The following is a 24,275-nucleotide window of genomic DNA, read 5'->3' as shown; positions in this document are numbered from 1 at the left end:
ACCTTTTGTCAAATCCTTAGCAAACACAGAATTCTTTGTTTTCGTTCTGTGTCAGTGGTAACAGTGTGGGCACTACTATGATTTGTGATTCTAGATTAAACAAATAAAAACTACATTGTGCAGGGCAAGAGAAATGAAAGTCTGCAGTGCAAGCTTCCTGTCATGAAGGGATAGATAGCACAATGATTCTCAGATGTTTTTTTCTAGACTATTTTTAGGTTGGTGGCATAAAGATAAGGGTATACGAATTGCGGTACCCTACCTGAAATGGCACTCCTCCCTGTCCTGGGAAGCGTTTTGAAGCCATGGGTAGCCACAGAGCACGAGAGGATGCTGGCTGAGAAGCTGGCTTAAGGGACTAGAGCTTTATTTTTTGTATGGCATGTTAATATATAGAGGTATATGTCTTTCCTAGAGTAAATCTGGGTTGATTACTGTTGGTAGGTTACCATTTAAAAATGAAAAAAGCCAAATTGCTTGGACAAGCTCTTTAGGCAATGTCTTGAAGGCTGCATTAGAAATTATCATGCCTAGTCACACAATTCAGAGGATCTTTCCCAGACTTAAGAAGCCAAAAGTAATATGGAGTCAAGCATTTCTGGCAATTGCTGTATTGAAAGGCATATTAACATATATTTAATGAAGAATACACGATCCTGTCATTGACTCTTTGATAAATCTCATAGCAGGAAAATAAAATCTTGGAGTTTTACCAGTTTGTCAGACCCTAAGAATATCAAATAACTATTCTCTGCCAATTTCATTCTAGCAAATTACAGTATTCTGCAGGGATTTCAAATCACATGTTGTTCCAAGGACCATTTCATTTTAATAAAGATCTTTATTAGCTTTATTACTTTATATATGTTGAAAATGTCATGCAGTTTTTAATGAACTTGCACAGCATATCTGTGAATTGAATAGCTTACCATCATCACGCTTGCTTTGGGAAGGAGCATGGCAGCAGTGGGGAAGGTCAGCAGATTAACTGTTTGTAGAATTCAAGATCTTCCATCTCACTGCTCTCGTCATTGATTTCTCCTGCACTTACTGATTATCTGCCTCTAGTTATCCACATACAGAGCCTGCCAAGTCAAGACCTACGATGCAAATCCTGCAAAAACCAATTCATTGATTTCTTTTATTCTTAATGTTCATACGCAGGGCAAGACCCCAGTTTTTTCAGCCATTTTCACTTTCCCTGACACTTTAATCTACTTTACAGTTACTGTTTTGCTCTGCCATTGAATTCATTGGAGGTTTTTGTTGGGTGCAGTTAGCTTCTGTTCTTGTTGGTTCCACAGTGCTGCAGGTGTGATCTGCCTTACCATTCAGCGTATAGATCCAACATATAGCCAATGTGACTATCTTCTCTGTGGAGTAAATCTTCAGGTTCGTGACTTCTCAGACCTCTTTAATGACAATGAAGTCTTTCCAGTCCCTGTAAACTGTCCCACTGAGGCCAACACTAGTTTGGGTCAGCGGCTGCTTGTTCTGTGCAGCTGATAGAGCCATAGATTTCTCACTTGCTTTTTAACATTTTAAATGAGTGGGTGAGGTGGCTTTACTGGAGTGATCTTACCTGTCTCAAAATCAGATGGACCTGATGAAAAAGAGCAATGAAAAAGATCCTGTATCTGTAGGGGGATGAGTGTTTTGCCAGGCCCCCTGCTCACTCTTGCACAGTGCTGGAGATATTGGAAGTTTGTGGATTTTTATGTAAGATTGGTACCTCACCACCCTGCACACTGAGATTTTTCTGTGTTTTCTATATATTTGCTATATTTCTCATTTTGAGGATGTTGTTTTGATCTGTGTTCAGGAGAAGATTCTTCTCTGGAGAAAGTTTTGAGGTGATAGAGGCATGTCAAAAGAATTAGTTTTGTTTGCTGACAATAACTCAATTTGATCCTGGACAATTTGTAATGAAAATACTTTTCTCCTCACTAATCCAATGTTACAATAATTACAAGCACCAGATCAATAGCGGGAAGTATAGGATTGGAAGTGTTGCTTCAGATATTAAGCCACAAATTGATCTCTCTGTCAAACCTTAAGTAAGTGCTGTATCAACACATATTTCAAAGATTGGAGGACGTTCTGAAATGTAATAGTGATGGACTGAAGAAAGGAGAACAATAATACGTTTTATGCAAGAGTATTAACTCTTTACAGCCCAAATCTACACACACACGTTTTTAACTCATTATGTTTTGCACCCACATGTTACATCAGTGATTTCTGACTATTATTCCACTTGGTTCCATATGGGATTATCTCTGGATAGTAACAAACCTCACCTGAATTAAAAGAACCATAAGCAGTTGCACACAATCCAACACAAATCTTTTGCAACTGTTGAAGTATTCCAGCATTTATATGGCAAATATTCTAATTGGAGTCACTTGCTGACCAAAATAATAGTTTCTTAGGAAAATAGACAACACCAGAAAACCTTTGTATCACATAAGATTCTGAATTTCCTTGGACAACTGATGGAACTCTGCACTATGTCATACTGACCTGCTCTAAAGAAAGTAGAGGAGGGAAAAAATCTAAGAAATTCTAGAATTCTTTGGGAAAAGAAAAAGATAAACTTCATAAATTTCTCTTTTCTTTCAAAAACTAAGACAAATAGGTTTTTTGAGATCACTTTTCCCTCTTAATGAGCAGAAACAGGAAATTTGTCCTTATACAACTATAGGCACGCTGAGGTGTTAGAAGCTGCAAATGTCACTGTTCAGTTCACTTCATGGTGTTTCTTTTATAAGCCATTAAGAACCATTGAAAGAAGTGTCTCTGAAGAATTTGTATTTGAATGTTTTTTTACGCATTGAACATTGCCGTGGCTTGGATGTAGCACATTTGAGAGTTCAGCTTCTCCTCTAGGAGGGCTTGCCAGGTATGTGTAGCGATCTGGGAAGAATAGTTCTTGCTCCTTGTGGGTTGCCTCTCCCCTGATGAACACATGGAAGGAGCACTCAGGAGAGTGAGGGTTTGCTTCCTGTCTTTCTAACGCTAGGAGATCCTGCAGGGAGGGGTTTGGTGGGTTGTTAAGTTGTTCTTCTTCAGATAAGGGCTGCTAATATTTCTGACTACTGAGTATTTTGAATTTTTTTTTGCTAGTGCAGAGATGAAGACTCTTGACTGGACACAAGTCGTCACAGCAAGAGTTCTCTTTGGTGTAAACCTCTCTCACCTACTAAGTGGTTAGTCCTCTCAAGCAGAGATGATTAGCTGAGCAGTCACAACTTCTGTGTTTCCTAACTGAAATCACTCCTGTGTTTTCCTTAGGAAGGAAGGTGGTAATTCTCAGGTCTTGGCCACCACTGAAGCCTTGTCAGCCAGTTATGATTAGCTTGATTGTTTAATTAGTTTTCCAGCACCAAGAATAAGTATTGCTTCGCAGTGGAGAACAGAGGAAAACTGCAGGTGTCCCTTCAGCAGAGTGAGGAGGCTTTTCTTTAGTCTAGCCTTTTGTTGTTACAGCAATGTTTCCAGCTGTGATACTTCCTTGCTGCCAAGTAGTAGCAAATAGCTGTATAAATCATAGTAATGCTTGTACCGTTCGGGTACAGCCGATTGCTTTTTGACTCTTAACGGGTGTACGTACACTTATTCTCATATTTCAAAATAAATTATTAATATTTCTGTAAAAAGAATAGCTTTGGGGATTAAAGAATGAACGCTTTTGAAGTGTTTCATCTTCAAACTTTGGATTTCATTCCTCACTTGAAGCACACAGAGTTTTGTTTGAATTGTATTTTAATTTTATTTTCTCCGAGACTCTTCAGAACTAGAAGTCGATAGCCATGGCCTGCCTGACCCAGAGGGCAGTCAGTAGCAGTGCGGGTATGTTTAATTTAGGGCAGCAAATACAGACTGCTGCTGTCCGTGCTCGCCTACAGGCAGAGCTCAAAACGCCAAAGAGCAGCAGCGACATGTCTTGGTGCAGGCACGTGCAGCCTGGAGCTCGGCGGCGTTTTGCTGAGTACGGTTCACATTTCTCAAGAGGGGATGGGTAGGTAGGAAGCCCATATGGAGAAGGGTGAGTGGAGTAGTAAGAAGACTGGAAAGGACTAGTATCCGGAGTTGTTTGTTCTTGGCTACCTTTTTTGTACAGAGCTATAGGTGGTATGCCTGGCCTTTTGTATAACTGCAAATAATAGTTTGTGTAAAAGCTTATACTCACAGCTGAATGAGCGGTGCGACTAGGATAGCTCTTGAGGGTGAAGAAAAGGAAGATTACATGTTACATGATGCATGATTGCTTTGGGGTTTTTTCTGAGTAAAGAAACCTGTATCACCATAGGCGCTTGCTGACTTGCAATGGGAGTCAAAATAGATTTTGCTGAAGGGAAAATAGTAAATACAGGGTGGGGGAAAAAAATCAGACTGCTTGTTATCCTTTTGTTCAAAGCATATTGAGATGGACCTGAAGTGGAATCTTGGCAAAGTTTCTCATCGGGCCTCAGCTGCAGTCCGGGTGACTGATTTGAGTTGGCGAGGCAACCTAAATCCCAGTCCGCTGATTAAAGATGACGGAGAGCTACTTATCGATGAATACCTTTCCCCCAGGAAACTGGTGAGTAGACATCCAACTTTTTAATGAAGAGACAAACTGGCATATACAGAGCTGTATTAACTTAACCTTCCAAGTGCCTTTGTGATGGTTGCAGGTTGTTGCATATCTGACAGTTAGACTTCTGCATAAAGTAGATTCTGTCTTATGGAAATTTACCAAATGTTTGTCCTCCTTTCACCTCGTTTCATATAAAAAATATTCCCAGCATGAATGCTGCTGTCTTTATTGCTAGGTTTCTTGAAGCAGCAGGAAGAAAAGCACAGGTAGCATAATTATAATTTAAACAGATCTCATTAACGCCATCTGAAGTACCTCGAATCTTATCATTAGAAAAAGCTTTTTACATTAACCTTGTTCTAGAGATTGGAAATGCAACTTTAAAAGAACAACTTTTTTCTGAATTAGTGAAATCCTCTGTCCTGCTAAGAAGCCAATTAAAATATCCTGCCAGTGCTAGAAGTACTTTCTATATATATCAAAGTATATGAAATTGCAAAGCACATTTGAAAGCCATGTTCCTTTTTGACTGGGGGAAATTATTTTGCCATGCAGCCCGTTGAGAGAGAGTAACATGCTGAAGTCTTTGTGAAGGAATTCACTTTACAAAATATTCGTGAAGGAATACTTGGTTACATATTGTGCTGGATTTGCTCAGGACTAATTAAGGGTGAAATCCTTTGGGATATGTAGGAGCTGAGAAAATAACCTCATTTATCCCTGCTAAAGAAGGGGAGAGCTGAGAGCAGAAGTAGAAGTTCAGGAGAGAAGCTGCAGCTTTGTGTTGCAGAGCTGGGTAGAAATTAGTGAAAGACAGATGAGGCCAAGGCTGTGGTTCGGATGCCCCCAGTGCGTGTGGGGGGGTGGCGGTGTCTGGAATCCGCCGCACCGCAGGGACGCTGGCTGCTGCGGGGGGCACGTGCCAGCTGCAGGTTTACGCTGCTCCCTAGCTATAACCGTGCACTGTCGATTGGACAGCAAGTTATTCTCAGAACTACTCTTCCCTTAGCAGCTAAGCCTTTTAGTGTTTATGAAATACCTGGAGATGCAAAAATCACTTTTTGCAGAGTGTATATTTTAAGCTTTCTGGAGAAAAATCAATACATGATCTTGCAATCTATGCCATTCACTTTCTTTTGGTTCTTGTGAACCTTTGACAACTTAGTCTTTTTTTAAAATCTGGCGTAGAATTTGACCAGTCTAATGTGTTTGTGGCCTATAATACCCTGTCTAAATCCAACGGGAAGCTCTCAGATTGGCCTGTTTTCTCAGGGCGTGAACCAAAGCCCATTAGAGTAACCAAAACAGCTGCCCTCTGACTTCAATAAACTCTGAATTAAACCCTTAGGAAGTTCTTTCATTGGCATGAAATTCTTCTCTTTCTGAAGCTCTGCTGCTTTTTGTTCACAGTAAACTGTGAGCAGGAAAGTGTATGTAAGGCAATGTTACCCACTTCCCATGAAGTTACAGTTCATTATTTTATAATATTCTTTTAAATACAGATCTGTATTTAAATACAGATCTCCTACAACTCTAGGCTATTTTTTAAAATGGGTAAAACCCCTTTATTATTCTTATGTACCCTCTTGAACTTAATGGAGTCTTGCCTCTTTAAGGTTGTGTATATTAATATTTGTAAGAAATTCCATTTCAAAGTTTCTTTTAAATGGGTGCATACTCTTCTACTAATTTCTCTGGACACAGTGATTTCCTGGCCCTAGAACCCGACATTTGTGTTGACATCACTGGGGCACTTCCTGCTCAGAGGAAAAATGACATGGCATTGTTAAGGAAACATTTGTAATGTTTATAGCTTGGTTTAATAACATAGCCAATTTTTCTATTCTTTGACCTTTATGTTGATCAAATGGAAACTGCTGCTTCCATGAATTTACTTCCTCTGGATCTGCAAATGTAAAAATAGAGACACTGTTCAAACATTTAATCTGAAGCAAGTTTTCAGATGCATTTTTTTTTTTTTTTTCAAGGAACCACATACCACTGATAACCAAATGGTCTGAAAGGTTGTTTTGCTTAAATCGATACACTTGCAATATCTTCTTGATTGTCTTTTAGTTGTGAATATTTTAGGAGTTATTGATTGTGTTTGCTGAAGTGCTCTGAGATGGAAACTAATATATTTTTAAAATACATGCTCATTAAAGTAAAATTATTTTACATTCAAATAAGGACATGGGCCTGAGTTCTGCGGTGTTGTGTAGGGAGATTTCTGGACACCTGGTGGAGGTTCCTGAGGAAGGTTTTCATTCAGAGATACACACATCTTTACTCCTTGCCTTTGCAGTGTTCTGCCTTGCGCCAGTTCCGTTTGGGCTGAGGGCTGGGAGGTCTGGCTGTGCAGGACCTGCGAAGGCTGGGTGCCTGGAATTGCAGCCTGTGGCCGCATCTCTGCCTGCACATCTCACTCATTTTCTCCTTTTTCCAGGGTGATGGCAGTCTCCATTAGCAGTCCTCGTTATTAAGGACTCCCTAAAAGGTGTGATACTTGTATTCCTTCACTTTTTTTTCCGGTTGCTGGGTTGTTTTCCCCTGAAGAGAGGGAAGTTTGGCTTAAACTGATTTTTATTCTCTTTCTCCCCATCCTGCCCCACCTTCCTTTCCTTTTTGCCTGCTTGGACCCTGTAGCACCTAAGACAACTCCTACAAAACCATTGGTCCCTTGTCTCTTCTGTTCCTCTCCATAGCGGATCCTCACCTCACATAAATCTCATGCTCACTCATTACAGGATTTGTGCTCTTCTGTGGCCTTGTTTTGGCATAACATTCACTTTAAAATCCTGTGTGACTCTGTATCCCTGTTACGTTAATCACATCTTCTGTAGTTTCTGCTTGCTGCCATCTCTCTTGCTGCGATCTCATGTGATGCCCTTTTATATTTGAATACTCTGCATCCGAGCTACAGGTCAGAAGCCTTTGATGCGAGGGTTGGTATCATTAGTTGTTCTCTTTCTAGTATCAATGTCAATCCAGTATCAATGTCAATTTTCTGATGTACTGTTTGATCTTTACACTGTATGAATGAGCATTCTTGCTTTTCCATTTGTACCTGTCCTGTTAACATTTCAGGCTCCCTGTTCTGCCTGTACTTCTGTTGGGCTTATGTGTTGTTGTCTGATGTTGCAGAATACCAGGGTGAGCAAATTCCCTGTTCTCCCTTTGTTCTCAAATCTGGCTATTAATGGGCAATAAATTACAATTAATTTTTAACTTTTAGGGCTGTAGCACAGGTTTCTCATTAAGCGTGAAGGAACTGAAATTAAGAGCTCCACTTGTCTTGAATCAGATTTTTATTTTGTTCTGTTAACCCCCATCCCCTCCCCATCGTTTGCAAAGGATCTTTTCCTGACTCCAACAAAAAGCATTCCGCTTCTCAGAATGAACTCATTTTACAAGGTCAAATGATCTTCCAGATATTGTCACATTATCAAAATGAATCACGTTTGTGTGTGATTTGTAAAGAAGAAAGGAAGTATTCTTATTTTGCTATTTGTTGATCCTGCTCCAATTAATCATGTTTTCTAAACTTAGGAACACGTGTTCGGAAATGGTGTTTAGTTTTGTTGCTCAGGAGGTTAGGGTGTATTTCATATGGTGTGCACGCATCCTCATGGGGAGAAGAAAATCCTAGAGGGTCCTGGAAAAACAGATTGGATTCTTGCTGAAATGACTCAATCGTTTCCTTTTTTTGCCTTTGCAGAAAGTTTTCCTCTCAGTTTTAAGCTAAATGGATTTGGAAAAAAAACCCTGGAGATCAAGGAAGCAAATGCAAAATCTTGATAAATTAAGTGGAGTCTAGGAGATGAAAGTATGACTGATTTTGGATTTGCTGAATCCTTAATTAGGATTGTATAATAATTTTTAAAATAATAATTAAAAAGTTTGAAGGGAGCTCTGGAGGTCTTCCAGTTCAATCTTCTGCTCAAAGCACAGCTTGTTTCAAAGTTAGATCAGATTGCTCAAGATAGCAGATAGCAGTAAACATAATAATGTGAACAGGGAAGAAAAATTACAAAGCCTTGTTTAGTTTCGGAGCTTTCCTTTTATATGTTGTTATCCTAACACTAATGCCTTTACTACAGTGAAGGCTTGTAGTTGTTATATTAGTGTTCATCTTGCTGCTTAGACATCTGATGTTTTACACTCAAATTGTCACATCAGGAAACTCTATTTATATGCATACATGCACATATGCATGCCTTTATATGAAAAAAACCCAGATTTTCATTTGCATACAGTGACAGCTGCTTAGCTGACATCAAATGGCAGATTACAGTCTTGAGTTTTGCACGTTCAGTGACACAACACTGAGCAATGGCTGTAGCTACTTACTACGCACCTGATTGCTAGACAGGAAAAAAATTAATATTGGGGTATGGCTTCTTTTATATCTAGGTGAGGGAAAGTAAATCCGTAAAACAAATTCAAAGCAAAAATTGATCTAAGAATATCTACTGTCTTGTCCACAGTTAAAACTGGGCTCCTACAGAAACAATACAGGCTATTTCTGGGAGATCAGCAAACCTCCAATGTCATTTCTGGTGCTCCACGTGCCCTTTGAAGCTTGCAATAGTTGGGAAAACTCCCAGCAACTTGCAGCATCAGACCCTTAATACTGGTTTAAAACAAGGTGTCAGGACTGTGAATCCCCAGCACAAGTCAGCGGGTAGCTGAACCGGAGGTGGCAGGGCTAGGCTGGCTGTGTAGATCTGTCGGTGTGACTTGGAGGCTTCGGCACGGGAATAAAGACCTCTTTACTAACGCGTCCACCACCACTTAAATGTCATAATTATTGCCCTCACCTACACTTCTCATGCAAGCCAAGAAAGATGTCTCTTTATCACAGATTGAACGCCTGGCTAATCTCTTCATCTGAGCTGAGAGAAGAATGTGTTTGTATGTTCATGCAGCAAGTAGTGAAATACAGCTAAATATTGTAATTATGGGCATCTGCAGCACTTAGTCATTTTGAAAGGAAGATTGTACATGGGACCACAGGGAAGTTATGTTCCCTCTCTTTGAAAATCCCTTGACACAGAATCACTTAAAACTTTGTTAATGTTCTAATAACTTTCTTCTTGGAAGAAATATTTTGTCATGCTTTATATTATTTTTTTTTGTGCAGGGAGAGATTATACTTGAGTTGGTAATTTGAAATAAAATCCTTGCAAAATGCAATGAACACATGAATGGACATGAATCTAGGATTTGCATACAGGTGTAGTATTAAAAGAAAATAAGCTCACCACTCAGGAATTCCTGTCTTAGCCAAATTAACCAGGATCAGCAAAATAAATGCACAGCTGGAAGTGCTTCTCTGACAGCTGCACGCAACATGCTCTTCAGCAACATATCTACTTTTCTTAAGAGTATGTGAAAAATCTAGGAAAGAGAGAAGAAATCAGTTGTATACACCAGCTTTAATTGAACAGATATTATTTGCCAATTAAGGAATTTACAGAGAGTTGCAAGTGGGACTTGAACTGGATTTTGCGTCATTCCCAGGTGACTCTTCTGCCAGTTGGGAAGCTCTGCAAGCACAGAAGTATTTTTCACTTGCAATGTTTTACAGAATACTTATTGGCTCTTCTTGTCAGTCAGGGGAAAAGCTTTCCAAACCAGTGCACACTCTCCAGTGAGCTGTTGGCCAGACATTTTGCATGATGGGAATAGTTTGTGACCTATCATGGAACTGCTCCTTAAAATACTGGCCAAATTATTTACCAATAGCTTCTGCATGATCTCATGGAAAATAGTTTTACTCCTATTTTGGGGGAGGTGCAAAAATGTAAAATGAACCTCATCCATCTTTATTTTACTTACCATGTATTCTTCTTCAAAGGATTGTACAGTAATTTACCATGGAAATTTATCCTTTCAAATAAACAGACTTAGGGTGGAGTATAACTCTTGCTGCCTAGAATGAAGCTGTCCAGCCACCTTCTTGACATCATATGCCAGAAAGATTTTGATGTTTGATTCTTCAGAAAACATCCTCCTCCTCTGTCTAACCAATACCTACCTTGCTAGGCAGTGGCAAACAGAATCCTCTCTGAACATCAGCAGTCAGCCTGAAATTATAGTTGGATTTTTCAAGGTATCTTTTCCATGTAAAGTAACTCTGATATATCAAACTCTTTGCCTAGAAGAGATCCTCGGTTTTGCCTGCTCTATGTTCAGGCTAAGCAGCTGTAAATAGCTGAAGAAATCCCTAGAGGCACAGTACCTTCAAGGCTGTAAGCATTCCCTGGGGCACAGGCAGAGAGGAGTTCTGTCCCTGGCTGTCAGAGCAGCGCTGTGGGAGGGCACTCATTACCTGGAGTCACAGTGGGACACCTCTGGACCAGGGCAGAAGCCTGTCCTAGACCTGGCATGGCCCTAGGAACAAAGAGATGCAGCACTCCTTAGCATCAGTTCTACCCAAGTGGTGCCAGACATTTCTGTCCAAGTTGATGATGCCTTCAGTGTGTTTGGCCATGATTTTTTTTTTTTTCTTTTGCTACCCAATAGCAGCAAAATTCTTCCTAAATAGCCCTCCTTTCAAATTGTGATGAAGGCTGCTGTGCTTTGACATTAAACAGCAAGATGAAAGGGAGATCCTGCTAAACATCTGTTATCTTGTTTAAATGTTTGTGTCCTTCCCTAAGTCTCCTCTGTTCCTGGTGCCAGAATTTTAGCTGTCAAACAAGACACATCACGCTTCCAGCTGCACCAATATACCAAGAAAGGTGTCTGGGGAGTAGGAGTGTCCTAACTGTCTTTCACGGGAACCATTCACCATGTAACCTTCTCTTGAACTGCCGCCCTGGCCTTTTGCTTGCTAACTAGTTTGCAGTCAACACCTGGGGTCTCTCTGCTTCTAGTGCCTTGAAATGAGCTCATATCCTCAACCTCAAAGCATTTCTTGTTTCCTTCATGTAGTATGATAGCTTTTGCATCCTACAGCCAATCGGTTCCAAACTCTCTGAGCTTCACCTTGGCATCAACAGATGGAAGGACAGTGATTTTCACAGAGATGCTTGAAAAAGCAGAACAGGGAAGTGGGGAACACATGGAGTCTTGTCGCATCTGGTTAGCACATGCTTCAAGGCAGCTGTCTATATTTCAAATAGCTGGTGATGGGAGCCAATAACCCTTCCCAGCACTGGAGCCACAGCTCTGTCTGTTGCAGTACAAAATATGGATGTGTTAAGCAGCTCATCTTTCAGACAGGAGAAAAAGTACAAATGGTGGCTCTGGAAGAGGAAAAGGAGGGCAAAGAGGCCCACTGGTAATCCCTGGTATGAGGAAAAGGAACAGGGAACCCTGGATGAGGAGTGAATATAACTTTGTGCAGTTCCTATGCTTGGATTTTGAAAGAGGAGAGCAAGGAGCAGAACTGTGAAAGGAGGCTGTCTAGGTTACAGTAGTGGGACGAACAGCATGCAGGGAACTTGCAGACAGCAAAGGAGAAATGCAGAGGCTCCTTGCAATGCCAGGACCTTCTGCTACACTACTGACAAAGCATATGAATGACCCTAAGCTTATGACTTATTCTGAGACTTCTTCCTGGTCTGCCTTCTAATGATGTAGGCTCTTAAGACTGTTTTGATGGGGAGGGGGCAGATATTTTTCAGAAGAAGCTTCCTTTAATGACAGTAAGCCTGTGTCCAAGTCCAGCTATCAGAGTGCATGGTTGCGTGCCAGGACATCAGCTAGCTCTCATTTCACACGTACCCTCGTGCTATATGACAGACAGTGTCATCTGCTGAAAAGGATTACTGCAAACTGTATTGCAGCGAGGGATCTTGTGTATACTGGGGGCAGAAAGCAGCCTGTAGTTTGTAAGCTTGCCTTCTTTGCAGGAGCAAAACTGTTTTTCTGGTGGCTGCATTGAGAGATAGAAAGTATATTTCTGGATGTCATTGGGGACTCCCAAGTTTTCACCTCAGACCTTTGTTTTTCATATGCTAGTGGCAAGGCAAGAAAGTCTAGAAGCTTTCTTGGGTTCAGCATGCTTAAAATCAGTTTAAAAAAAATTAATTTTAAACATGGTGTTTTAAAGACAATTCAAAAGCAGTTGAAGATTTTGGATGATTCTGTTTCTTAGGAGTCCAAGTGAAGACCTTACAAAGGGAGCCAGTTTTTCAAGGAGGGATACTCAGCCTTTTCAGGAAACCATGTCTTTTTAAACTGTTGTCTCACTTAAACTCAGACTTGCATTGGAGCCTTTGTTTCTAAGAGGGTGTGGAACCATCAGAGTAAATGAAGTTGTAGTCACTTGTACGCAATACAAATTTTACATGATGAGCGGGAATGTCGCAACCACCATTTTCCCTGCAAAATTAACTGGATGTTCTTCTGGTTATTTTTTTCTGCCCAAAACTCATAAACAGACGTGGTCTTGCACATTCCCTTCTAATGAATAATTTCCGCCTTATTAAACAAACTGAAGAATGCTGTAACTTTTTAAGAGTAAGAAAACTTGTCCCCTGTAGGTGGAGGTCTTTGAATGACTTCCTGCCTTCAGCTTAAATAGAGGGACAAAAGGCAGGTGACAATAATTCTTCCAACCCGTGCTGTTGATTGCATCATTGAGGAGGAGACACTGATGCCAGGGTAAGCCATTTCTTTGAAGTGGACTTTTTTTAGCCCCATGTCCTAACTCTTTTGGCACAGAAAGGTGAAAATTATTTATATTATATACATAGTTGTATCACTATGCGTGGTATCAACTCTTTCAGGCAGTTATTGTGACGCAAAAGCCTCATTTCTCATCGCTCAAGGGGTGTTTCAGACTCCTCCATGAACAGCTAACCCATCAGGAAGAAAGGATACAGTTCCCTCTTGGTTTGTTTTGTTGAATTTGTGCATGGAAGGATCCACTGAGCACCTAAAGCAGATGCATAGGAGGTGGTGGGACGTGTAGCCTGGATGAGCGAAGCTGGGGAGAGAGGAGCAAGGTCATAGCAGGAAGGAATAGGGGATGAGAGCAGTGGTAACGTGAGATCGCTTCAGCTGCTTCTGGAATTGCAGCCTGGTGTCTTAGGACTTCACAGCATTGCTCTAGTTTTCACTGGCTGTCCTAGAGCTTCTCTTTCTCCTCTGTATATAGTGTCTCCTTGTTTTTATCCTCCTGCTTACCTCTGCCAAGGTGAAATCTATGTGTATGTACCAATATAGACTTTAGGATATTAGGAGAGATCCTGCATTCACATACACTCCCCCCTTGCTTAATGCAGTGGCTGATGCTATTACTCAGATTTTGCAAAAACAATGGAAGATTTTGGAGACTTTTATTTGTATTGCATAGAACTTTTCAAAAGAATCTGTAATTCTTATAATTAGTGTTGATGTCTTTCAGAAAAGTGGGCTGCTTCAGGTAAACTCATGTTTTCTTTTCATGATTCTGGGTTAAAAGGCTAAACAGTGTGTTTTGTTGAGTTTTACTACCTAGTGCCTTTTTGATTACCAATCTGCTGAGGTTTACTACAAGATTTAGGCAAATCTTAAAGCATGGACATACTGTTTACATTAAACTAATTGCCATGTAGGTCTGTTGTTGATCTGCAGCTTGAATGTAACCCTCAGCCCTGACTCCTTAAGCAATGCAGAAGTTATGTGAGACTAGAATAATTCAGATCTATGAGGAAGAAAGATCTTTGAATATTGCATTTGTTTAAATGTTATTACACATCTAGCCATTATGACCTGGAGTACATGTTGACAAAGCACTGATTGAAAGCCTTTCTACACCTTTTTGCTCCTGTGCCACCTAGTTTATTGCATATATGTTTGCTTATCTTTACAGAAAGTTTTGGCAGGGGTAGATGATCTGCAGCAAGTGAAGGTCCTAGAGATGCGAGTAGATACAAGAGAGAACAGCTTGGGGAACTTTGGTAAGAAAATTTAACTTCTTCTCACTGTATCAAAATTTCCTTTGTCATGTCTTGAAGCAGGACTGGGAACTTGGAAACCAATGGCCGGTGTAAAGTACTGTCCTGCTCAAGAGCTCTTGAAACATCGTCTCCCTGGTATCTCTCACTCCTTGATCTCTGTTTTCTTCTCTGAGGGTCTAAATAGGACTGAAAATAATGGCAATGGGGTGAGTGACACCACTTCTGTCTAAAGCCAATTAGTTTGAATGAATTTCTGAATGACATGCCTCTAGGCCCTGAATCCGCATTTACTGGTTACCTTGTCCTCTAGAGTATATGGCACTACTCTAGCAAAATAGTAGCCAAAGTTCAGTTTCTCTCCACTGTAAGATTTCCCTGTGGCTGAGAAATTGCTAGTGGTATCAGGCTGCTCGTGCTGCCAGCAGCCTGTCTTTGCATCCCGTACTGCCTCATCGAGCTCTGCCAGATGATGTGCTGGAGCAAAGTCCTATAGATACGTCTTTTTGATGAGTGCCAAACAGCCCTAATGCTTCTGATACATTTCTGTGTCATTGCTGCACTGGGGAAGTAAGGAAGTTCCAAAGGAATTCCCTCTGTAACAGAGTTAACACTGAGAATATGAAACCTTCCTTTTTTCCAGTACTGGCAGTCATTTTCTGTCCTGTGGATTCCCATTGCAACCAAGCCCATCTTCTGCTGTGTTGAAGCTGAGTAACTACTGCGGGGTATTATTTTTCGTGCCAAAAGGAGTCACGTCCCCAGAAGCATATGCTGGTATTTTCAGCCAAGCAGTTCATTTTCATGTGCAGTGACTGTAATGTAACAGCCGATACCAGCTTTAGTGGGTCTTTCGATGTCAATTTGTCAAGAATGGTTAAGCAAGTACAGTGAAGGGGGCTTTTGTCTTGAATTATAAACCCACTTTGTATTAGTTATTCTGTTTATTTCGTAAATAGGTCTCTTTCTGATAGGCATTTGATAATACAAGGTAAATTACGTCCGTTTCTTTCAGAGATCATAATCTGGTCAGTCATATTTCCTCCAGTTAAGGTAATCTCATTATGCCATTTCTACAGTGCTCGAAAGTGGTGCTGCCATTCCTATGCCATTTTATATTAGCTGTGACAAGCCAGCAAAGTCTTTCACATTTTTCACTCTGTACTTTCCTTTCCATTACTGGAATCAATCCCTTTCTTTCTGCTCCCCCTGGTTAGGATTTTGCAACTTTTACAGAATATGGAGCACTATTCCCATGTTGTGAACGATTTCTGTCTTGTTTGTGTCACACCATTTGCACCAAGAGTTGGCTCTTTCTTGAGAGCTACAAAAACCAGCAGCTGCAGGTCCCCACTGCTTTTGAGAATAACAGAACATGAAGACCATCCTGAATTGCCTTCTGTCTTTTTTTTTTTTTTTAAATGCATTTCTGAATTTCTATCCCATGAAAATTTCTTTGCAAATGTCAGCAGGTGGCTAGGGCAGAAAATTTGCTACTTAATGCTTCCAGTGATCATCAGTTCCTTGCAGGTCTTTTTTTCACATCTGATTTTTAGGGGCATGGAGTAAGGCCTTCTTTTGGGGTATTGCAGGGCAGTTTGCACCTTCAGGGTGAATGGTGTAAGCCAGACTGCTGCTGAAGGTGTTGGGCTCATTGCATGCTCCTCACCAGCTGCCTGCCCCTGAAACTGTGCTGCTGACCTGGTCTCTGCTCACAGGGGTCTGGATAAATAGCCTGAGGGAAGGAGTAGGGTAAGAACCAGACCAGATGGAATGACAGAATCATTAAATCATAGAACAGTTTGGGTTGGAAGGGACCTTACAAATCATCTACCTGGGTGAAGACCTGAGCACCCTGGTCTGATCTCACAGAAGACTTAACTCTGAGCAGGAGTCTGGGCTTGAGAGCTCTGGCTGTCCCCTCCAGCCTGGACCGCTCTGCAATGTGGTGTTTCTGTTTGCATTCCAAACCTAATTAGCTTTCTGTATAGCCATATCAAATCATTTAACCTTGCTTTCACTGTATCCCGTAGTTGCAGAAGATGGGTAAAAGCATCTTTATCATCAAGGAACTACTTGTTTGGATGATCAGCTTGCACTGAGTAAACAATACTGGTTTAACTGTGTTTATGTGTAAAGATAGAAGCTGTGCAATCTCTTAAATGGCCAGGTAAAGGAGTTGCAAGTTACTAGACTGTGCATAGTTCTGGGTCACCCAGAACCTTGCAGCACTTGAACCCCAAATTTACACCATAATTTCCACTTGAGAAATGTTTTGGTGTTTACAGCTGTACACAGGCTGTAACACAAGCATTGAGGGCCCACATCTCCTTTAGCAAGATTTCCAGAGTGATTTAAAACACGTTGCTTGAGGTTTTTCTTACAAGCATTCCACTTGGGGATGTGCTAAACTTTAAAGCACCGTCCTGCTAACCTTTCCTGGTTCGTCAGGTCAGCCTCAGTACAATGGTGTGACACGGTGGGGAGGAACAGTTATATTTCTTAGGTGTGGGTGTGGGCTAAAACATGAAAAGACCGATATTAAAATATTTTCATGTGACCAGGCTTAAAATTAAGGAAGGGCTTCATGCCGGAGCGTGCATCTGAGCCTTAGCAGGGCTCGAGGTAATTGCTGAAAGCTCTAGCTGTTTGTTTTCAGTGCACCTTGCTGAGCGACAGGCAAAACACTGACCCGTCCTGGCAAGCCTTGTATCCAGCTTTGCGGATTTGGGACATGAGTTCTGTGCTCTTCAGCTGCGTGTAGGCTTCGGTTCATACTCAAACAGATGGAGTATTTCCTTTTCATTAGCTTAGCCCTTCAGTTTTGATTGCTGACAGATCTGGGACCGCATTCATGACTGACTCGTAGAAATTCCTGTTGAAAGTGATGGTGGGGTAGAGTCATTTAAGACACTACATAGTTCTCTTCTTTCTAAGTGATTTTAATAGCTACAAATCACGTTACCCACAGTGCTCTTCGCTGGTACTTATTGAATTGTTGCCTGCTGGTGGCCAGGCTAAGTTGATTACGTGTCTGGAGACTGCCGCTTTCCTTGCATGCATTTTATCAAGGAAAAGCTCTGCTGAAGTTTCAGAGGCAGGCACGTGTTATTTTTCACACAGGGTCATCGTCTCTCTTTCCTTTTGCTCCATTTGTCAGTATCCCTGATGGGAAGCTGGGACATGTTTGTCGGCAGCCAGCATTGCAGTGGCAGGAGCTTGTGTGGTCGGGAAGCCGGTGCAGAGGCTGGAGGCAGGAGTCCTGCACACACTGGTCTTGGTTTGGCTGGTTCCGACAAGCCTCGCTGAGAAGGTGCCACAGCACCCACTGCAGCAGGGCTTGGGCAGGCTCTCCAGGAGTCACAGGTTTGTACTGGGGCAGTGAGCGTATGTTAAACCCTGCACTGATAGGGTAGTTTGGTTTTTTTTTTGTGAGATTCTCACCTCAATTAGCTAGACTGCAGCTAGCCGGGGTTTGCCTGCAAGTGCTGCGGTCTTATCTCCAGTGGCATTGCCCAGTTCACCCCAGACATGTGCAAAAATGTCTATTTAGAACATGTATGGAAATAACTTGACCAAGTAAGTACTTGACTGACTGACTTACACAGCTTAAGGCAATTAAACAGCCTGTTTAATGTACATAGGTTGCTCTTGCTAGAAGAGTGCAGCCTGCGTTCGCATGCCTGTTTTGTACTGTTGGATCAACAAAACATGTAGGTTGCCTGTTGCCAAGGCAAGTATTTGTCAGTCATTTCAGTAATATTTTTCTTGTGTATGTTTTTCACTAGTCCGTATTCCAGAGGGTTAAGGAGTCAAGGCATGGTGATTTTTTGTTAACAATATAAACCCAAGATACGTGATGCTACCTAAAGAATACATCCGAATGTAAACAACAAGTGCTACAAGTGTTGTAGCTTGTAGAATATAATAAAATCAGCATCTTGCCTGTTTTCTCCTTACTTCTGGTCAGGTATCTAAATGCCACCTGCTGTACCAAGGCAGCTCAGAAAAACATCTGCATCGCTACCCTGCTTGTCAAGTGCAGCACTTAAGGCAATGTTGTTGAGTGTGCACATATCACTTTTATTCGCCTACCTTATACTCTGATTTCTTTCTGCTCTTCATTTAGTTTTGTTCCACTAGGGTAGTACAGTGGAATAGTTTAACACTAGTACATTGTTGGTGCTTAGTAATTTCAGAGCCGTATAACAAAAAGGGTATTTAGTGAAAGGGAATTGTAGACAGATGAGATAACATAGCTTGCCATTCTGAATTCTCAGCCTTGTACTGCAGTCATCAGCATTTTTCTGGATCGTTCTGAGTTTTAGAAATCAAAATTATACAATCTGAAGGCAGGATGAGGAATATATTTTTTGTACTTTAAAAATTAATATTAGAAGTTAATATTTATTGATATTTTATAGTATTTTTATGTTAGTTTAAGAATAAATTGTGTCCTTGCTCTAAGGAAACATGCCGTGAGGGTTAAAAATAAGAAAATTAGAAGTATGTTGTTACATTTGGATAGATCTCTTATTTTGTCACCTTCATTTTAAGATTTTCTCTTCTCAACATAGTCTTCCAGTCTCTAATCTATATATAAGGAATTAGGACTATAAAAAACAGCAAAGTCAAATGGACAACGAATTCTTAGCACCAACTAATAATTATATGTAGAATATAAAACTTAAGGGAGGGAAGAACCTGCAGAAATATATTGCAAAAGTCTTCTTGGCAGAATTTTGCACCACTGCACATAGTATACTTTTATTTCAGTCTAGTAAACAGCACATTAGAGCTTAACACCCTACAAGTTCCCAGGGACAGATTGTGCCAAAATACAATAAAATGGCTGAGATGGAGGATCAGGTTACAATAATGAAATAACCAGATGTGAAAATTGTATCGTCAGCCTGTCACCCTGCCTCTTTGAATCCTTTAATAGTCTTTTTTTTTTTCTTTTTTTTTTCCCCCTGAACCAACCCTAAATGCATTTAGTGGAAAGCTTTTTCTTGAGCAAGTCTCTCCATTTCTCTTGAGCTCGGCTTCTTGACTTCTCATTCAAATTTTCTGCTTAATAGTTTTTAAACCTCATTTGCTTTGTAATGCGTTGCAATAGCCTTTGCTTGGTAACTCTTCAACCTCTCGGGTTGAATCCCTGGCAAGGCTATTACCCACTGCTGTGCTGGGACTGGAGGGGCTGCTGCATCCTTCTTCTTCTTCTTTCCTTTAATGCTTTGGGAGAAGTAATTTCATCTCTCTGTGCTTCAGGTTTCTTATCAGAAATGTGATAGCAATTTTTTGAAATCTAGATTCTGGTTGTTTTATTTTTTTTTTTGACGGGGGGGGCGGGCAGATCAAATTCTTAGTACGTGGATTACATGTGAGGAAGTCTTTGTGACTCCAAATTATTTTGTTGCCATACTTCATAAAACTTGTTTGACTTCAGAAAGCATGCTCTGCAGGATGAGGACAGTGTGTTATAATTTCTGCTACAGTTTTAATGTATTATGGAAAATGATTTAAAAAAAGGCTTAAAAATTCACAATGTGTTTTGAATCTTTAGTATTTTTTGAGGAGCTTTGCAAAGACATGGAGTTAAATATTTGCAGTATAGCATGAAGATCAATACGTGTGTTATGATCACTCCCAAATAGCATTAGGTATAGCTAATGCTTCTACTAAAACATGATTTATTAAAATGTTTTTGCCGTAAACGCTCTTGTTCTGTTTGGGGAAATGGGATGAACAACGTGACCTTTTCTGTTTGCTTTTGAGATCCCACTCCCTTTTCTTTTTTCTTTTTCTTTTTTTCTTTTGTTTTGATTTTTTGCAAAGAGCTGGAATAATGTCCTTCTGGACACTGCTAAGTAACCCTTGCCAGAGAGAGATTACTCAGAGGACTCATAAAAATATTTTCTGAGAACAGATTTTAATGTTTTAGTAATGATCCAGTTTGTCTAAAATTGGTATTACCTCTACATGGTTGCATGTTATACTGGAGGATCCTTGTCAGCCATGGCCAAACTCTACTAGTGGGAATGGGTAAAGTTTGCTGTTGTCAATAGGAAATGTTTCCTGGGATTTGAGCTTATGTCCAAATTATTCCGTTAGCTTGGAGGGATTTGGTCTATGATTTTGGTTCGGAGATACCTGTAGAAGCATCCAAAAAGGCAAATCTTAGGAACAGAAAGAAGCATTAATCAAAGTAATAACTAGAGAGTACTGAGGTTTTCATAGATATGAAGCTTGTACAATTGAATAGTAAACAATAGATCACATCCAGAAAATCAAAAGGCGAAGGCAATGCTTAGCAAAATGTAAGTAGTGTTTTGGGGACCTCTGAACTATAACAGGTGGTGTTGTGACATGGGAAATTATGCCTTTGTTGTTTGACTCAAAATTACATTTTGAATAAGTGTTACCTGGCTGTATATCGAATAAGTCCATCACTACTTGCCATTAAATAGGTAGAAAAAAAAATTGGGGGGAGAGAAACAAGAGCATTATGTAGAAATCGGAGGTCATGAATGCTATACTCTAAAGCACCCCGTACCTCGTTGGAATATCACTCAGTTAATAGTCAATAAGGGTTGGGAATCGGACCAAAGGAAACAGTCACCCACCAAGCCAGTTTCTGCTGTTGTCTGTCTGGAAAGATGCTGTATCAGAATTGTCATGGAGGGGTTCCAAAAATTATAATTGGACGGTCATGCAGACAATACGTATATGTTTCAAAAATGCAAAGAGTGAAATATTTTTTGAGTGAAATAATCTCGTTAATTTTTCTTAGAAGAGGTCCAGCACAGATCTGGCAGAAACAGGTAAAAAATGCATGTAAAATTAGATGCTTCGACTTTTAATTGTCAGAGGTTTCCTTTACTCCTAGGTCTGCAGAGTGATTCTTTATTCTATTCCCGTAGGTGCCTATCTACCTAATCTGAGAGAACTGAAGTTGAACAATAGTTTGCTTGTGTCCGTGAGGTAAGACATGAATGATAACTGAAATAAACATAAAGAATAACAGCCCTCAATTTTATTTAAGTGATAAAATCTTCATTTGTGCTACTTTCATTTCTTCCATTTCCCCATGCCATGATAATGGATTAGGTCATGAATATACGCTCTGCAACTATATAAGCTTAAGGACAGACCAGAGCTGGAATAAATGAGTGTAGCTGCAATGGTGCCAATGAATTAGCCCCAGGCTGCCACGAAGGAAGTTCCTGTTATGCTGAAGTCCCTGGAAATTTGTAACAAATTTGAAAGGAGCTAGAAATTTGCCTCTTATCTTTGTCTAGGTGCTCAGATTTCAGAGCGTTTCAGCCTTTGGGCTTTTATTGTGCACAGTAGCCTGTTCTATACGGGTCAGACCAGTTCCTCAGCTGATGAAAATCACTTTGGCTTCATTGAAGTCAATGAAGTTGGGTTTATGAGACCTGCTGTGAAGACTGCGTGTCTCTGGCTTGCTAAGCTCCATGAAAGCATCACGTGTTTTCTCCTAGAGAGCTGGGAGGTTGGCAGGTTGGGAAGGTAGAAGTGAAAACCATCGCAATGAGGAGGCAGAGCTGTCTTCTCTCTCCTGGGCTGATACCTGTATTATCCTTGGTAATTAATACATAATAGAAAAGTACAGTTCATATCAGTAAAGGGCTGTGTAAAATGCCACCTTAGTGGTGAACAGGACTGCTCTCTGGCTTTGTATGTCCGTCTGCTAAATGGGCGGGGGGAATAGTGATTTTGATAATTCTTGTTAAAGAGAACATGGTCCCTGATGGGAAACAGCAATAAATTCTTCTTGGTCTCATGCATTATCACTACAGTAGCTAATGAACATCAGTTGTGACACTTTGATCTTTATTTTTCCTTGTTCTGGTGACGGGACAAAGTATTTGCAGTCTGAATATTTTTTTCCCACCTTCTAGTCCATAACGTGGAAAAGTGGTGATTCTACATTGCTGCAATTATTTTAATGGCAAACAGCCAAGGTCATAAGCATGAAATTGCTCCATTATTGCAATGGAGGAGTAAGTAATGGGTGAAAAACAATCTATTTTTGACAATAACAAAAGACGTTTTATTACATTAAAAGGAAAAAAATTAAAAAGAGGCTTTTTGTTTGGTCGAAAATCCGTATTCTTTTAAAATGTGTCAATGGAAAATGTTTTGACCAGTTCTGTTGGTATTGAATACAGGATGCAGTTCAGGAAAACTAAACTGTTTAGTTTGACTTACAGCTTTAGTAGGATTTTGCACGCCCCGTTGTACTGAGACTCTAACTTCTGTCATGAAAAGATTTAGCAAACCATTTTCTGTGGCCTGACATCCTTGTGGTCCTTGATGCAGGTAACGTGTGGTCTCAAGCTGAGTTTTGATTTGATCAGCTAGAACATAAATATGTTTTGCCTTGAATATCAGGTCTAATATTGTGACACTTCCCAGACACATGAACCCCAAGAAGCTCCCTGCTTTTCCTTTAAATAAGTATGCTTTCTGTACACCAGTTAAATGCAATTATTGGGGAATAGGTAAAGAAGACCCTGTTAGCTCTCCCAGAACTCAGTCGGTATAGTTAGAGCAGCAGCTTTCCTTTATCATTTCCCATCTTTCACAATGGGTCACTGATAAACACAGATCACTTAAGGGCACAGCCCATGCAAGCACAGCCTGGATGCTTGAACTTTATTTTTGGATGTCTGCACCATGTCAATTTAATGCCTTTTAAAGCAACATTGCTGTCACAGCAGTAGTGATGTCTGCTAGAACTAACGTAACATAGTTCCATTCTAGCAGGCTGTTGCCATTTACTCAAAAATGTTTAGCAGTCTTATTCTTGAATTAAACTTGATGTTTGAATTCTGTCCAAAAAGGGTTTATTTCATTGTGTTTGACCAAGCCCTTGCAGCTGAGGTTTTTGAGGATGATGGAAGGGATGTTCTTCCTTCTCACTGGAAGTAATTCCCACAGATTTTCTCAGCCATAAGGTCAGAATCGTTGTGGTTGTGATTTGAAAATAGGTGGCAGATAGCAGGAAACGTCTCGTAAGGACAGACTGGAAGATTGCTGTTTACTGAAAAGAAGGTAAAGGCAGAAAAGCAGGCAAAAGATAGAAGGTGTTTCGTATATACTCTGGATGTTAAAAGCAGACATTCTTTTCATGCTATATTAACATGAAAAAAATGTATTATGGTGCATTAGTATGAACAAAAGACTGTCAGTGTGTATGCATGAGTGGGTAATTAAGATGGGAAACTTGCTTTTTGTCACTTTATTTCTGTTTTGTTCTGTCTTGCAGAGTAATTATTTCAGGATGAAATGGAATTAAAACATCTTTTTTTCAGTTTGAAAATGTGAGAAGAATTCTCTTGCTAGGAAAGTGCATATAGGGAGATGTCAAAATAGGGATTTATGATCCTGACTTTAGTTACAGAGCAGGTCATCTACCCAGTCACACGTCCCACGCTGCCCTCCAGTAGCAGTGACAGGCTCAGGCACTCCCTGCAGTCACCTGGGCAGCTGCGTACTTGCGTGGGAGCTCCAGGTCGCCACATGCCTTCTGGCCAAGTGGAAACCACAGCTAGGTTTCATCTCGGTGGGGGGTACACAATGACCACTGCTGGAGCTTGCCTCTTTGAGCAGTCAGGAGGATGGTGCCTCCCCGTGCAAACTGCCTTGCCACGTCGTGCCCTGGCTGATGTGCCATGCCATGCCCTGGCTGATGTGCCACACTCCTGGACACTCACGTTCCTGGAGGGGCTACTTTTTCATATGTAGGGGTTTGGCCACCTTCACTCCTGGCC

At 40.7% G+C, this 24,275-nt stretch overlaps 1 protein-coding gene across 4 annotated transcripts in view; it reads left to right on the top strand.

Moving 5' to 3' along the window:
- The window catches only part of LRRC56 (leucine rich repeat containing 56), a 65,416-nt gene that overhangs the window by 7,812 nt on the left and 33,329 nt on the right, over positions 1–24,275 (top strand). For 2 of the 4 annotated variants that reach the window (XM_040609479.1, XM_040609478.1), the window contains exons 3-5: positions 4,421–4,585; positions 14,391–14,478; positions 21,399–21,459. In XM_040609479.1, coding sequence (XP_040465413.1) covers positions 4,421–4,585; positions 14,391–14,478; positions 21,399–21,459 — 314 coding nt within the window. Of the gene's footprint in view, positions 1–4,420; positions 4,586–7,028; positions 7,080–14,390; positions 14,479–21,398; positions 21,460–24,275 lie in introns of those variants that run through there. The other 2 variants (XM_040609480.1, XM_040609481.1) reach the window with 2 other exon arrangements.

Source organism: Falco naumanni, chromosome 10 (assembly GCF_017639655.2).
Source record: "Falco naumanni isolate bFalNau1 chromosome 10, bFalNau1.pat, whole genome shotgun sequence".
Lineage (NCBI taxonomy): Eukaryota > Metazoa > Chordata > Aves > Falconiformes > Falconidae > Falco > Falco naumanni.
Note: the sequence above shows the minus strand (reverse complement) of the source record. Positions and strands in the feature narration are given on the sequence as shown.